General features: G+C 44.4%; 1 protein-coding gene across 2 annotated transcripts in view; it reads left to right on the top strand.

Annotated features, from left to right (window-relative positions):
• The window catches only part of HEATR6 (HEAT repeat containing 6), a 34,435-nt gene extending 19,204 nt beyond the window's left edge, over nucleotides 1–15,231 (top strand). For both annotated transcript variants that reach the window (XM_049636577.1, XM_049636576.1), the window contains 10 exons: nucleotides 49–148; nucleotides 2,478–2,833; nucleotides 3,651–3,773; nucleotides 4,144–4,230; nucleotides 8,038–8,172; nucleotides 8,884–9,006; nucleotides 9,715–9,839; nucleotides 10,666–10,762; nucleotides 11,840–12,044; nucleotides 14,267–15,231. In XM_049636577.1, the coding sequence (XP_049492534.1) occupies nucleotides 49–148; nucleotides 2,478–2,833; nucleotides 3,651–3,773; nucleotides 4,144–4,230; nucleotides 8,038–8,172; nucleotides 8,884–9,006; nucleotides 9,715–9,839; nucleotides 10,666–10,762; nucleotides 11,840–12,044; nucleotides 14,267–14,838 (1,923 nt within the window). In that variant the 3' untranslated portion in view covers nucleotides 14,839–15,231. The remainder of the gene's footprint in view (nucleotides 1–48; nucleotides 149–2,477; nucleotides 2,834–3,650; nucleotides 3,774–4,143; nucleotides 4,231–8,037; nucleotides 8,173–8,883; nucleotides 9,007–9,714; nucleotides 9,840–10,665; nucleotides 10,763–11,839; nucleotides 12,045–14,266) is intronic.
• Nucleotides 15,232–15,950: the final 719 nt, after the last annotated feature.

Below are 15,950 nucleotides of genomic sequence, written 5' to 3'. Positions count from 1 at the left end.
GCTGTGGCTTAATCAGGCCTATTGATGGGCTATTCTTGTCTTTTGCAGTGCCTTGCAAATTTAGTATCAAATTCACCTTACAACCGTCTGAAACTCAGCCTGTTGACCAAAGTCTGGAACCAGATAAAGCCTTATATCCGCCACAAAGGTTGGTGGTAGTTTAAAATCGATTGCTTTTTTGTATCAATCAAATCTAGATTATTAGTTTTAAAAATATTGAGAGCATTTTTACAGCTCTAAGATATCTCTACTCATTCTCAAGTTTTCAGGGAAAGCAGCTATTGCTAGAAGCCTGCTTTTGACCCCAGAAGCCCCAGTGGACACCTGGAAGAAGTGAGCTGGAGAATCAATTGTAAAGATTAGTGGTTCTTTGCTGCTGCAGTGTAGTGACTTTAGAGTTCTGGTTGAGCCAAGTGCAGGGGGCCGGCGCTGGGGGGGGGGCGCGGGGGTGGATGGGGGGGCAGTGCTCTGGTACACAATACGTAGTTTCTATCCTTAAGGCAGAAGTAAGGATGGGTGGACAATCACATAGACATCATCCTCTTTTTGGAAAGAAAAACGAATATAAAACATAACTGCTGTAAGATTATCTCCTCTGCAGTTTAGATAAAATTCCAGAACCTCAACTCCCCCACTTACTGCAGAGTCTTATTTCTTGTTATTTCCTGACTTACTCCCACACGTGATATATCTGTGCTATAAACATTTGCCTAGAGAACATTTGTTTTTCTTTTGCTAGCAAGCAGGCAGTGAAAGTACTATGTGGTCTATTACCAGACCACATTCTGGTAAGTTTTTCAGTCAGAGTTCTTGAAGGAGGCAGTGATGTTTCTGTGACGTCATGGGAGGGGTACTAGACCTGGAGTCAGGCTGAGGGTCTGCAGCCCATTCCCATTTCCTCCATCTCATAACTGTGGCTCTGTCAGAACCGTCATTTCCTCCTAACAGGAAGACGTTGACCTACCTCGGAAGATTTTTATAAGGCTTAAAGGAGATGATGATGTATACACATGTATCACTGGACATCACGGTCCAGTTCACTTGTTTCACCAATGTGTAAAATGGGACCCAGAAAGATAAATCTTGCCTTTGACATCTCTCATGTCAGTGGCAGAAGTAAGATTGAAACAACTCAAGTCTTTGGGCTCAGTCCCCTGCTCATTCCGCTGCACCAGCTTTTCTTCATCTGTAAACTGAGAGGAGCGGACCATGTCTCACGTCCCTCCCAAGTGTCTGGCTTTGTCTTTCAGCATTTTCATGAATAAAATGGTCAAACCCTCAGAAACTTGAAAGAATAGTACAGTGAACATGTGCATATCTCTACCTAGACTTAACAGTTATTAACATTTGTCATATTTGCTTTGTCTCTGCATGTATGTATCTGTGTACGTGTGTATACATGTGTATAAATAGGTATATTTTTGAACCATTTGAAAGTAAACTTCTGGGGCGCCTGGGTGGCTCAGTCGGTTAAGTGTCAGACTTCGGCTCAGGTCACGATCTCGCTGTTTGTGAATTCGAGCCCCACGTCGGGCTCCGGGCTGACAGCTCAGAGCCTGGAGCCTGCTTCGGATTCTCTGTCTCCCTCTCTCTCTGCCCCTCTCCTGCTTGTGCTCTGTCTCTGTCTCTCAAAAATAAATAAATGTTAAAGAAATTTTTTTTGTTTTAATAAAAAAATTTTAAAAAAGAAAGTAAACTCCAGACATGATATTTCATCCTGAATACCTCAGCATGCATCTTACAAGAACAAAGACAATTTCCTAAAAAACACATCCCTATTCTCACACCTAAGAAATCCACATCAATTCCATAATATTGTTTCATATCTACTCCACATTCACATTCCACCATATGTCTCAAAAAGTCTTCCCTCCCTTTTTGTGAGGACTTGGGTTCATTCCTGGTTCATGCATTTCATGTCATTATTATGTCAGTTTAGTCTCTTCTAATCTAGAGTAGTCCCATCACCCTTTTGTTCTTTCACCACGCTGATTTGGGGAAAAGTCCAAGACTGTTGTCTTAAAGCCTGTTTTACCTTCTCAGTTTGCCAGATAGGTTCTTTACAGTGTTGTTTATTTTTTTTTTTTAATTTTTTTTTAACGTTTATTTTTGAGACAGAGAGAGACAAAGCATGAACGGGGGAGGGTCAGAGAGAGGGAGACACAGAATCTGAAACAGGCTCCAGGCTCTGAGCTGTCAGCACAGAGCCCCACGCGGGGCTCGAACTCACGGACCGCGAGATCATGACCTGAGCCGAAGTCAGCCGCTTAACCGACTGAGCCACCCAGGCACCCCTACAGTGTTGTTTAAATTCTGTTTCTGTCCCATGTATTTCTATAAACTGGAAGTTGGGTCTGGAGGTTTCATTGGATTCAGGTTACACAAGGACGCCATCATTCTTCATTGTCTGCGGGAATAATTGTGATCCTTGCGATAGCTGTTCCCACAGTGATAGTGATTCCCATCAACTTTGACAGATGTGAATGTTCGAGTGTCAAGCCTCACTCTCTTGGGAGCCATAGTGTCCACTCACGCGCCTCTACCTGAAGTCCAGCTCCTTTTACAACAGCCCTGCTCTTCTGGACTCAGCAATAGCAATTCGGCAACTCCTCACCTCAGCGCTCCTGATTGGTGGAAGAAAGCCCCCTCGGGACCCTTTTTGGAAGAGGCTTCAGTTAGCTCCCCTAAGGGGTCTTCAGAGCCTTGCTGGCTCATCCGACTTTGCATTTCCACTGTTGTACTGCCCAAGGAGGAGTCCTGTTCCAGTAGCGATGCTGGCTGTGCAACGGGGAGCATCTATGAACCATCCCCCATGCGATTGGAGGCCTTACAGGTAGGAGGTTTCCTCATTTTTAGAATGGAAGTAATCACTCTTCTTTCAAAGTATTGATTGATTGTGAGGAGTGAGTCTATGAAAATAACATATAACTGAGCCGCAGGTCAGTGGTGTTAGAGAGCTGTGCTTTAGGTGTGAGTGCTTTGTTGTTTTGGTTTTGGCAGCAGTTAGGAGAAGACTTGGTTGTAAATGTCACATTTATTCCTTTTTGTTGCAAGTCACTTTAGTGACCATAGTTTTTATGTGACAGGTTGGGTATGCTGGATTATATAGTAATTCTGAAAGACGTTGTACAGTTAAGCTTTGATTTCTGAGACTTTCAATATTTAATTCTCCATAACTTCTCTTCCATCTTCTGTCTGCTTAGAGACAACAGGAAGAAAACAACCCTAGATTAATTTATTTGCTTCTTTGGTACTCAGCTGTGATCTGAGACATGGGTTTGGTTCTGGGCTCTGCTGCTGATTGTGCGGTTGATATTAAACATGTCCTTTAACCTTTAACTTTTTTAGCCTTAGCTTCTTTAGCTGAAATATTCAGTTAGTACCTGCCTCAGAAAATTGTTCCCAGGCTTGAATAGTATTGACAACCTTAATGAAACACATTTCAAAAATTATAAAGCACCGTGAAGTTACATGATAGAGTTAACTGATTTCAGTCATAAAATAAAGATTATGGTTGTTCATTTCATTCAACATCAGATTCCTGCCTACCCCTTGTTAAATGTGAGTGATTTCTGAAATATTAAAACACTTTTCTGGATATTGCAGCCCTGCATTTAGGTCTTGAGGTTATTCCTCTGTTCTCTTTGCAGGTGTTAGCTCATCTGGCCAAGGGCTACTTTTCAATGGCTCAAGTGTACTTAATGGAGCTTGGAGAGGTGATTTGCAAGTGCATGGGGGAAGCAGATCCGTCTATTCAGCTTCATGGAGCAAAGGTAACTTTGATGAAAAGCCACCTGCTATTTTCTTCTCTTCCTTTATGTTCTTCCCTCTGTTCTATGTCTGTCAGTTCTGAGGTTTCTTAAAGGGGTATCAGGGTAGGGAAAGTCATACATTCCTTCATTTTCAGCTCGCCAGAGAAACCCAAAGAATTCATTTGATAATAAATAAACAATATGTTTCTGGTGGTTTTGCTCCTGAAAGAATGCCTCTGATGTCAGAATTACTGAAAGAAGAAAGAAAATTCGGTTGGAAACTATTTTTCCCTTTGATTTGAGGTCGTCTCCAAACAAGTGAGGTCTTCTGCCTCCGTAATTCGGATTATCAAATCTGCTTTGATAATCTATATTTCTTTTGCCTTGGCAGCTTCTGGAAGAACTGGGGACAGGCTTAATACAGCAGTATAAACCAGATTCTACCATAGCTCCTGACCAGAGAGTGCCAGTCACTGTGGTAAGTACACGTTGTTCAGTGCTCTCCTAGTGCTGCAGTCAGTTGTGAGGCTCAGTGATGAAGTGAAATAAACTGTGTAGTTTCTTCCAGTGTCAAAAACTACAGCTAATGATATGTGATGACAGGAGACTAGCATGAATAAGATTTATTTGCATTTCTGTTTATTTGCAGTTCAGTATGTGGTCGGATTATGTGCAACGTACAGCCAGCAATTGAAAAACCAGTATTTCTTTCGCGTAAAACCTCATGTGGTTCCTCATCCTGCCCAAGAGGTAGACTAGAATGGTGGGAAGAGCCAAGGATTTGGGATCCGAAGACATGAGAGCAAATGTAGGGAGCACATTAATGGATGTGTGAGCACAGTTTCCTCATAAAGAGGAATAATAATCTGTAACTAGATTGAATAAAATGTAAAGCTGCTGGCAAATAGTAGGTGCTTGATAGATGTTGATTCCCTTAACTCCCTCACCACCCCGCTCCAGGATTCCTAGAAAATTCCTGTGACCTTAGGTTGTTTCTGTTGTCTCCATACTGCGCCAGTTCTTTGGAGGAGGAACACGTGACCCTACCAAAAAGGGCTTCTACTTGGTGCCAAAAGCAAAGTCAACTCAACATTAGTGGTGTTTTTTACCTTCTGCCCTCCTCATCCTGCCCATTCTTTTCCCTTTGCAATTTCCATCATCCCTGCAAGCAATTAAGAATATCTAGCCCTAGTCCTTTCCTGAGACTGCCACTCAAGCTGAAACGTCACCGTTCACAGGGAGAGGAGTTGAACTTTGCTCAAACAGACCTGGGTTTGCACCTGGACTTCTCCCCCTGCTGGTCAAATGACTGTAGGCATCACGTTCAGGTTTTTTCATTTGTAAAAAAGAGATATACTTTCTATATTACTTGTCAGTTGCTGAGTAGTAAATTAGCCAAAACACTTAGCATCTTACAACAATATATATTCTCTCACATAGTTTCTGTGGCTCAGGAATTGGGAGTAGCTTAGCTTTGTCCTTCTGAGCTTGCAGTCAAGATGCTGGCAGGGGCTGCAGTCAACTGAACTTGACAGGGGTTTGAGGATCTTCTTCCAACACAGCTCACTCACATACCTAGCAAGTTAGTGCTGGCTTTTGGCAGCAGGCCTCTCTTACTTCCTTCCCACAAGGAACTCTCCAGAGGGCTGCTTGAGTGTCCTGTGGATATGGCAGCTGGCTTCCCCCATAGCAAGAGAATCAAGACAGAGCAAGACAGAAGCTGTGGTGTTCTTTTTTTTTTTTTTTAAATGTTTATTTATTTTTGAGAGAGAGAGAGAGACACAGTGTGAGGGAGGGGAGGGGCCGAGAGAGAGGGAGACACAGAATCCAAAGTAGGCTCCTGGCTCTGAGCTGTCAGCACAGAACCTGACGCGGGGCTCAAACCCACAAACCATGAGATCATGACCTAAGCTGAAATCAGACGCTTAACCGACTGAGCCACCCAAGGCACCCCTGTGGTTTTTTTGTTTGTTTTTTTTTTTTTTTTAATTTTTTTTTTTAACGTTTATTCATTTTAGAGACAGAGAGAGACAGAGCATGAATGGGGGAAGGTCAGAGAGAGAGGGAGACACAGAATCCGAAACAGGCTCCAGGCTCTGAGCTGTCAGCACAGAGCCCGACGTGGGGCTCGAACTCATGGACCACGAGATCATGACCTGAGCCAAAGTTGGTCGCCCAACCGACTGAGCCACCCAGGCGCCCCACCCCTGTGTTCTTATAACCTTGTTTTGGGTTGTTTTTTTTTTAAGTTTATTTATTTATTTTGAGAGAGAGAACACATAAGCAGGGGAGGGGCAGAGAGAGGGGGAGAGAGAATCTTAGGCAAGCTCCTCATTATCAACGCGGAGCCTGACTTGGGGCGCGAACTCATGAATTGTGAGATCATGACCTGAACTGAAATCAAGAATTGAACACTTAACCAACTGAGCCACCCAGGCATCCCACCCTTGCTTTGGAAGTTTCACACTGTTAATTTCCATAGCACCCTACTGGTTACACAGGTCAGCCTGGACAGGGGCTAGGTGGGGGGCCACCTCCTTAACATTGGGAGACAAGAATCCGTATGGGCCATGTTGGAGGCTGGCAAGCATACCTGTCTAAAGTCTTCTGGTTTGGGGTGGGGAAGGCCCAGATTGGGTTTCTAGAAACTAGGATTTAGGGGAGGACAGAATTGATGTGTGGGACACATGGCAAAACTTGGGACTAAATCCGTGGGGCAGAAAGTAGAGACTCCAAAACCACAGACAGTTGCAAATGCACCTGAAATCCTAGGATTTTTAGAAAGCATGGGAAAGAAACGGTTCAAGGTACTCTTCAGATGCCTGCCTTGAGAGCTTTAATAAAAGTGAGGTAGGGGCGCCTGGCTGGCCCAGTCGGTTGAGCGTCCGACTTCAGCTCAGGTCATGATCTCACAGTTTGTGAGTTCGAGCCCCACATCGGGTTCTGTGCTGACAGCTCAGAGCCTGGAGCCTGCCTCGGATTCTGTGTCTCCCTCTCTCTCTGCTCCTCCCCTGCTCACACTCTGTCTCTCAAAAATAAATAAAGATTAAAAAAAAAAAAAGGTAAATCTTCATAGTACCCACAAGAGAGCCCAGTGCTCAATTTAAGAGTCTCCACTGTGCACCTGACACTGTGCAAGGAACTTGACACACAGTGTTACATTTTACTGTCACCAAGACTCTGCCAAGTAGACATCTTCACCCTGTGTTACTGAAGAGGAATCAATACTTAGGTTCAGGGACTTGCCCAAGGTTGCAGAGATGGGAAACAGCCACTGAAGGATTCAGCCCCAGCTCTGCCCCTGGATCCGGTGCTCTTTAGACTCTGGCACATGGCCTCTGGGCTGTGCAGGGCCCTAATGCCCACTAGCAAGTTACACCATATGTTTGTGCCTCAGTTTCCTTGTGTGAAAATGGAGATAATGACACATACTTCATTTAGTTGTACTGAGGATTGAAATGGGTAGATATGTGTAAAGCTTAGAGCAGTGCCTGGCGTGTGAGAGGCTTTCTGGAAAACACGAGCCATGGCCGCCGTTACCACCATCACCCCCTGCCCTTCCTCATGATCATCATCACTCCCATCACTCCGGCCACCTAGCTGTAGCCAGCTGTTTCCTAGTTCATAAAGTGGAAGGATGCAGTCATTGTTTTCTTTTTTTTCTTTTCATTTTTTTAATGTTTACTTATTTTTGAGAGAAGGAGAGAGAGCACAAGCAGGGGAGGGCAGAGAGAGAGGGAGACACAAAATCCAAAGCAGTCTCCAGGCTCTGAGCTGTCAGCCCAGAGCCCGATGTGGGGCTTGAACTCGGGAAAGACAAGATCGTGACCTGAGGCAAAGTTGGAGGCTTAACCGACTGAGCCACCCAGGCGCCCCTGCAATTGTTTTCTAAAGCTCCTTCCCCTGCTGTGCAAGGACTAGCGGAAGCATTGACAAAAGGCTACTGCTTTAAATTTTTTTTTAACATTTATTTATTTTTGAGACAGAGAGAGACAGAGCATGAACGGGGGAGGGGCAGAGAGAGAGAGAGGGAGACACAGAATCCAAAGCCGGCTCCAGGCTCTGAGCCATCAGCCCAGAGCCCGATGCGGGGCTCGAACTCACAGACCACGAGATCATGCCCTGAGTTGAAGTCGGACGCTTAACCAACTGAGCCACCCAGGCACCCCGAAGGCTACTGCTTTAAAGAACGTTGCATTACTAGGGCCACCTGAGGTAGTCTTAGCGGCAAGTTGGTTCTGCTGTAGTGTCTGGGGCCACAGCTGTAACTGTGCCCCTGATCCAGGTGGTGATGTTCTGGACGATGATGCTAAACGGCCCTCTGCCCAGAGCCCTGCAGAACTCAGAGCACCCGACCCTGCAGGCGAGCACCTGTGACGCCCTGTCTTCCATCCTGCCCGAAGCCTTCAGCAGCCTGCCGGTAACTCCAGGAGTGTTTTCTCACCTTACGTGGTGCCCCCAAGCAGCAGAGCTTGAGTTTGATTCAGATTCGTTGTCATCTTGAGCCAGTATTCAGCGTCATCCCTGGCTTGAGTGTGGGGTGAGGGCGGTGGAAACACTTCAAGTCTTAATGTCTCAGGGGAGCCTTTCCTCCCTGTCCTCGGAGGGCAGGTGAGGGAGGAGGCTTGGAAGAGACGTTTCAGAAAGACTTCAAAACCAAGAGTTAGGAGGACCTGGGTTTATCTCTTCCACTCCACTCCCTGATTTTCTTAACATCTCTAACCTGAGTGTTCTCATCTATAAAAGGGGCACGATGTGAGGAATAACACGAAGTGTGAGCAGTACTTGGCCAGTGCCCACCACATGTATATTCAGGCTGCTCCCCTTCTTTAGTCCTCAGTGGCATTTGCATGAATTAGCTTTTATAAAGAGGCTGCTTTCAGGAAGTAGGAGAACACGGTGACCTAACTCATACAGTGGGAAAGGTTAATGGTCACAGGTGCTGTGTGTGCCCAGCACCAAGCAGGCACTCACCCAATACCTGGATCCGTGTTGCCCCTGTGCTCTCTGCTAAGGTAGCCTCAAGGTCTCCCTTGTGTTCAGATGCAGACACGTCCCAGTCGCATGTTGAGGACAGTGGCTCATGGTTCTTTCTTTCTCACTTTCCCTCCACCCACCTTTCTCACTACAGAGCGACAGGCAGATCCTGTGCATCACCATGCTGCTTGGGCTGAACGACAGCAAGAACCGTCTAGTGAAAGCGGCGACCTCGCGGGCCCTTGGAGTCTATGTGCTTTTCCCCTGTCTCAGACAGGTCAGAGCGAGCCTGCACAGCCCTTCTCTGCCTCTGTGATAGGCCAGGGCAGTGTTGATTTGGGTGCATGCAGAGCTTCTGAGTTGGACAGTAAGGGACACCAAATTGCTCTTAGTTTCTTTAATTGCTACTAAAATACGGTAATGCCTGTAAGTTCATTTATTTCTAATTATTTAGCACACTGTCCAGGACCCTAGATTTACATTAATGAATAATTGAAAAAAAAGGAAGTGGGATATTGCCATGGGATAATAATAATTTAGAAAGCTGATGTAGAATTTTTGCTAAGAAGCGAATAAATTTCTTTTTCACTCTTAGTTGTGACATCTCACTGTGAAGTGTGTAATGAATAGGATGTGTTTTAGAAATGCATTTCATTGGCAGTGTCATTTCCCAAGGTGGAAATCAGTCTAAGCACAGATTTCATGGATCACTGTCGCAGACCAGGTTATAAGATGTTCAACAAGAGCAAAATCCATAGGCCCCACGGGTGCGCGTGGCACATACCAGAATCCCAGAAGACCTTCCCGTGGGGTTTTAATGAGTGTCCACATTATAATAAGAATAGTAAATTGAGTAAATAAATTTTGATTTTCAAATAGAAATTGTGGTAAAGGCTTATATCATTGTCTGAAAATAAATTTCAGAATTTCTAAGGCAGCTGTGTGAGCTCCCAAAGTAACTACAGTGTTTTATTTTCTCTTACAGGATGTCATATTTGTTGCAGACACAGCGAATGCAATATTGATGTCACTTCAAGACAAATCTCTGAATGTCCGGGCCAAAGCAGCCTGGTCCCTGGGCAACTTGACAGACACTCTGATTGTCAACATGTAGGTGACTCAGCTCATTTCCCCTGGGTGACTTCTGAGGTTGAGGTCCCAGGAGGGTATCTTTGATCTCTACTATAAAAGAACAGTAATTCTCCCATATCGTGTAGTCAGTCTTCATGCTTTGTTGTGTTTTATTCTCCTTCAAGTAATGAGATTAGTAAGTCATTCTTTATATATACATGTATGTGTTTGTGTGTGTGTATTTAATACTGTATGCTGATATAAGTAACGTATCCACATTATAGAAAATGTGGAAAATACTAAAGTAGAAATTCAAAACCATAATATAGGTCGCACTACTCTTTAAATATCAAATTTGTAATTTTTCAGAGTAATAAAAAAAAAAATTGAAACAATACAAAAGGGGTCATCAGTATAAAACCTTCCTCCCTAGAGGCAGCTATTGTCCCTCATGTACTAGTGCCCTGCTTATCATTGCTTAGTTCTCCCATACAGCATGTCTAAGCATCCTCCCAACTTCTGCTGGCTTTTTATAAATTGTTCATTACTATTACATAATCACCACTGTGAAGTGATTATTTAACCACTCCGTTACCGAACATGTGCATTATCTTAGGCTTTTCTAACCAATGAACATTTTTGTACATAAAATCTTTATTTCAAGATACACCTTTTGGTCACATTCCTAGATGTGGGCCTACTGGGTCAAAAGGTATAAACTTTTAAGTTCTTGATATAATCGGAACAGATTTGTTGAGCTGTTTTCCCACATTTTTATAGTTCTACTAAGTGAATGCCTGTGTATATGTATATATTTAACTGAGTTTTAACTTTTAACGTGTTTTGTCTGCTTTGGATGGAACAGGGAAACCCCAGACCCAAGTTTCCAGGAAGAGTTCTCTGGTCTCCTGCTCTTGAAGATGTTGCGATCAGCTATAGAAGCGTCCAGGGATAAAGACAAGGTAGACCCACAGCAAAGCCTGGTATTTCTCCATTAGATACTTAGTGTATTATAGTTGTATCCCCCAAATGTATCCCTGTTGAAAGGAGATCAAGAGAGTACTCAGGTATAATGTGGCCTACTCCACACTTGTACAGTTTCCTTCCTGTGTCCTGTGTCATGAAAAATATCAATGCTCTTTGTCATACTGCTCCATGATCTGTCCGTGTTTGTTTTAATATTAGTCTGCTTTTGGTTTTTGTTTTTGTTTTTGTTTTTTTCTAAAAAATCTTTAAGTAGAAGTGACAAGTCAGAAAAATGAACAGCCCTTGGCTTTGTATAGCTCCCATTAGACTAATAAGTTAAAAGCATAGAAATGGGTTTTAGGGTCAGGTAGACATGGTTCAAATCCTGGCTTGCCCTTTAGTAGCCAGGTGACGTTTGGTATATCATTAACTTCTCTGAAGGTCTGTTTCCTCATCTGGAACCTGGAAGTCATTACATCTACCTCAGTGGCCTCGGAGATGCCTTGTGTTAAAGTACCTAGCATGATACCTGACCCATACCGAGTGCTTAATTTAGTACAGTGACTCTGAAAACCTGGGAAGCCCTATGTGGACTAATCTGTTCAGAATTTCTGGGACTAGGGCATGGGAATTGGTTTTGGAGAAAGAAAGCTCCTCGGATGATTCTAGTGTGCTGCGAAGGTTGAGAGAGACTTTCTAATGGAAAAGTACTGGACTGGAATTTTGAAACCTCGCCTCTCCTCGTCACCTTGCTGCAAACCAGCTTTGCCCTGTAGCCTCTGGGTCTTCCACACGGTCTCTGTAAAACGAGGAAGACAGACCTCTCTGGAGTCTAATCCAAAAATACCAGTGAGGAGCTGTGGAAGACCTCACCTCTCTGATGGCATAGGCTGTTCAGCACATAAGACCTTGCAGTTTCAAGAAGCCACACTTTTACAGGCTGGTGTTTTCATTGGCTTTCTGACTTTAAGCTGTCCAAGACCTCCTGGGTTTTTTAAAGCTGAAATGATACTTTCTGTAACATATCTTTGGCAAAGCAGATTTCGAATGCTTTTTTTTACATTTTATTATAGGTAAAAAGCAACGCAGTGCGGGCCCTTGGAAATTTGCTTCATTTTTTGCAACCGTCTCATATAGAAAAGCCCAGGTTTGCTGAAATCATTGAGGAGTCTATCCAGGCCCTCATCTCTACTGTGCTGAATGAGGCTGCCATGAAAGTCCGATGGAATGCTTGCTACGCAGTGGGGAATGTATTTAAAAATCCTGCTCTTCCATTAGGTAAGAAGGTGTCTCTCTGGTGCAGGGCCTCAGGACAGCACACTCCAGCCTACAGTAGTATTCAAGATGTTCCTCGTAGTTTTACTTATCACATATTAGAAAAAATGGAAATGTTTTGAATGCCCAACTTTAGGGGAATCATAGTATATATCATAGTATATATATTCAAAGGGATCCTTTAGAATTATGTGTACAAAAAGTTTTTGATAATCTGGGAAAGTACTTCTGATGTTAAGCAAATTAAAACAGGATATGCAGTTGTTTCTACGACATGATCTCAATAAATGGGTGGAAAAAAGAGTGAAAGGAAATTAGCCTAATCATTAACGGTGGTTGCCTCTGGAGGGGATGATGAGTAGGACTTTTGTCTGCTTTCATTTTCTATAAGAAAATGTTGTTCTAACAACCGGGGGGAGGGGGAGAGGGCAATGAAGGAGAAAAGCTGGCATGGAAGAAGAGGTACAGATTGGAAATCCCAAATGAGCCCTTGGTACTGAAGTGGGCTGCTGTGTAGGAGGGCATCTCAGTAATGACGTGCCTTGCACCTTGATAGAGCATCAGTGGCTTATAGCTGCTTAGGCATACAGGTCAAAGCCTCCAAATCCCCATTCCCTCTCCTTACCAGCATTTGCCTTATACATTTGTCTCTGTGACAAGATTTGAAACAAGTTATGTTCCTGGAGAGGTAAAACCATTCTGGGCCAGCAGAGCATGCATCAGGTTAGGGAGATCTGGCTCTGCTCCCCTTTATTGCCACAATCTTCCAGCCAGGGGGTGCCTGGCTGGCTCAGTTGGAAGAGCACGTGACTCTTAATCTCAGGGTCATGAGTTTGAGTCCCACGCTGGGGGTAGAGATTGCTTAAATAAATAAATAAATTCAATTTAAAAAAAAAAATGCTCCCAACCGAGGGCTAATGGAGAAGTAGCTTCATGGCGTTTTCTACAGAGGAAATAACCCAAAGTGACCTTTGGAGTTGGAGCTCATTAAGGTGGATGTCTGCCTGCCTGCCTTCAAAGACAGCAGAGAAGTTCGGAAGGGCTGAAAGAGGGAAGCTGAATTCTTTAAAAAAAAAAAAATTTTTTTTAACGTTTATTCATTTTTGAGAGAGAAAAAGAGAGAGAGACAGAGCAGGAGTCAGGGTGGGGCAGAGAGAGAGCAGGACACAATCTAAAGCAGGCTCCAGGCTCTGAGTTGTTAGCACAGAGCCTGATGCGGGGCTCAAACCCACAAACCATGATAAGACCTGAGCTGAAGTCAGACACCTAACCGACTGAGCCATCAAGGCGCTTCTAAAAAAAATTTTTTTTAATTAATTTATTTTTGAGAGAGGGCATGAGTGAGTGAGGGGCACAGAGAGAGAAAGAGAGAGAATCCCACACAGGCTCTGCATTGTCAGCACAGAGCCCGAAGCGGGGTTCAAACTCATGAATTGTGAGATCATGAGCGAGCTGAAGTCAGATGTTTAAACAGACTGAGCCACCCAGGCACCCCAGGGAAGCTGAATTCTATTCTACTGTCCATCTTGAGGAATAAGAGCCACCCCAAAATTGAGTGGGGAGTGGTAGTTCTGATGAGGAAGAAAGCAGGCTGATTTCCTGAGACTGACCAACAGGAAGGGAAAGAAGACAGAAACTGGGACATCATCTTCTCAAAATTAGAGAATTGCACCTTTGGTTAATCTGAGTCCTCTGTTCCTTAGTCACTGCCTAGATAGTACCTTCTTTTTCTTTGCAATAAAACACATGACTTGCTATGTCCAGAGCAGTGTCTGGATGCTAATCTGGGTGATGAGATATTTTTTTGTCATCAGGAACAAGGCTGGGCATACGGTTGTGCAGTGTGTGCACTGCTCAGAAGCAGGCAACTGAGCACAAGTGGCACTACAGTTTAGTCCGAGCTCCTCAAGCCTTACCCCTGTAGGACAGCCTCTTCCCAGAGAAGCTGCCTCTTTCACTGTCGCCAAAGTCCCCATTTAGAGTAGCAGAGGCCCCCATATGTGCGGCAGACTGTTTAAGGAAATGGGAAGTTTGGGAATCCGTACTCAACCCCTTCCCTAGAATCCCACAGTGAGTACCGGTCACCCTGATCCTATAGGGTTAGCGTGAGAATTGAATGAAAACCTAGTGTCAGCTGGAGCATAAGTGGTATTTCCTCCACCCTCTCCACTCCCCTGCTTGTTTCTAAGCCTTCATCTGTTGTAATGCCGGTGGGTTCTTTCTAGGAACAGCCCCGTGGACCTCCCAGGCCTACAACGCCCTGACGTCGGTTGTGACATCATGCAAGAACTTCAAAGTGCGCATCAGATCTGCCACTGCCCTTTCCATCCCGAGCAAGAGAGAGCAGTATGGGTCAGCTGAGCAGTATGTTCAGATCTGGAACGCATTGGTCACTGCCTTACAAAAGAGCGAAGACACCACAGACTTTTTGGAATTCAAGTACTGTGCCAGCCTACGGACCCAAATCTGCCAGGCACTGATCCACCTCTTGAGTTTGGCCAGTGCCTCAGACCTGCCCTGCATCAGAGAAACCCTCGAATCGAATGGGGACATGGTGCAGTCCTTTATCCTACAGTTTTTAAAATCAGGAGCAGAGGGAGATGATACCGGAGCACCCCACAGCTTGCACGAAAGAGACCAGATGGTCAGAACGGCCCTGGAGCACATAAGCAGCATCCAGGCACTGGCTGGCGACTCAGCCAAAAGGGCCATCATGGACTTTCTAGAGGATACCCTCACCATTTATTTTGACTCCTCTGGATCACAGGTAGCACTCCTGGGACTGACAGATCGGTGAATGGTCTGCCATACCTTCCAGGTGTCGTGGTAATGGAAAGACCCAAGCTTGAGAATCAGATATGCAGGATTCAATTTTAGGGGCAGAAACAACCCATTCAATTTTATTCAGAATGGGCTCACATCTATTTAAATTTTTCCCAAAGGGCTCAACCACTTTAGGGAGTGGTTCCACTGCATTGGCCACGGTCCAGGTTGTTGGAACCTCTGACCTGTGCAGCCGGGAGCCGGGAAATATGGTTGTAGGGCGGGCTGAGCAGACTGGACGGTTGCGAAGGGTGTTTGGCCTCAGACACGAAGATAAAGACAAAAAAACGAATGAATTTAGGAACCGTTATGTTATATATTGTGTCTTGGAGTTGTTTTTCTTTTTGTAATAAACTAATGAAAACTAGCGTGCCCATAACCTTCTCTGTTTTTAGATCAAGTTGTGTTTATAGAAAGCCTCAGGCAGAGCTGATGTTTGGCCAGTCTGCACTGGTGTAGCTGCTTCAGTTGCTAAAATACTGAGAAGTTCCTCACAGGCTGCTAAACAGCTACTGCACTGAGCTTCCCAGGTACGCACCCTGGAAGCCCTCCGTGTGCCTCCCCACGAGCCGCTAGCTAAAGAGCTGCCTCCTGGCACCTGGCTGCCACCCTGGGCCCGCGTCCAGTTCGCCGTAGCCGCACCACCCACTTCCGTCTCAGCTTCTAAAGTCCCCGAGGAGAGTGTGGTCCGTACACTAAAGGTATGGTTGTTTCACCACCTTTGCACCTGTGCCTTAGAAAAAGAATTCTCTAATTTAATTTAGATGGTTATAAAGCTTTTTAAACTATATTTTGATAATGTCTAAGCCGTTATAAAAGTGATTTCTCCCTGAAGAATTATTTACATTTAAATTTTGCATTCCTCTATTAACCACCAACAGTTTAAGGAGAATTGATTTCAGGTAGGAACTTCAATCCACAAAAGAACCAACTAAAATTACTCCATACTTATATTTGATCTGGGATAAATAAAAATCAAGATACATAGAATGGATTTTGGCAATACATTATTTAACTGTTGTTATTTAGCTTAAAATTCATATTTTAGGGCATACATATGTCCTCAGCATTTCTCATTTGCCCCTG

The sequence above is a fragment of the Panthera uncia genome, chromosome E1, assembly GCF_023721935.1.
Source record: "Panthera uncia isolate 11264 chromosome E1, Puncia_PCG_1.0, whole genome shotgun sequence".
NCBI lineage: Eukaryota > Metazoa > Chordata > Mammalia > Carnivora > Felidae > Panthera > Panthera uncia.
Note: the sequence above shows the minus strand (reverse complement) of the source record. Positions and strands in the feature narration are given on the sequence as shown.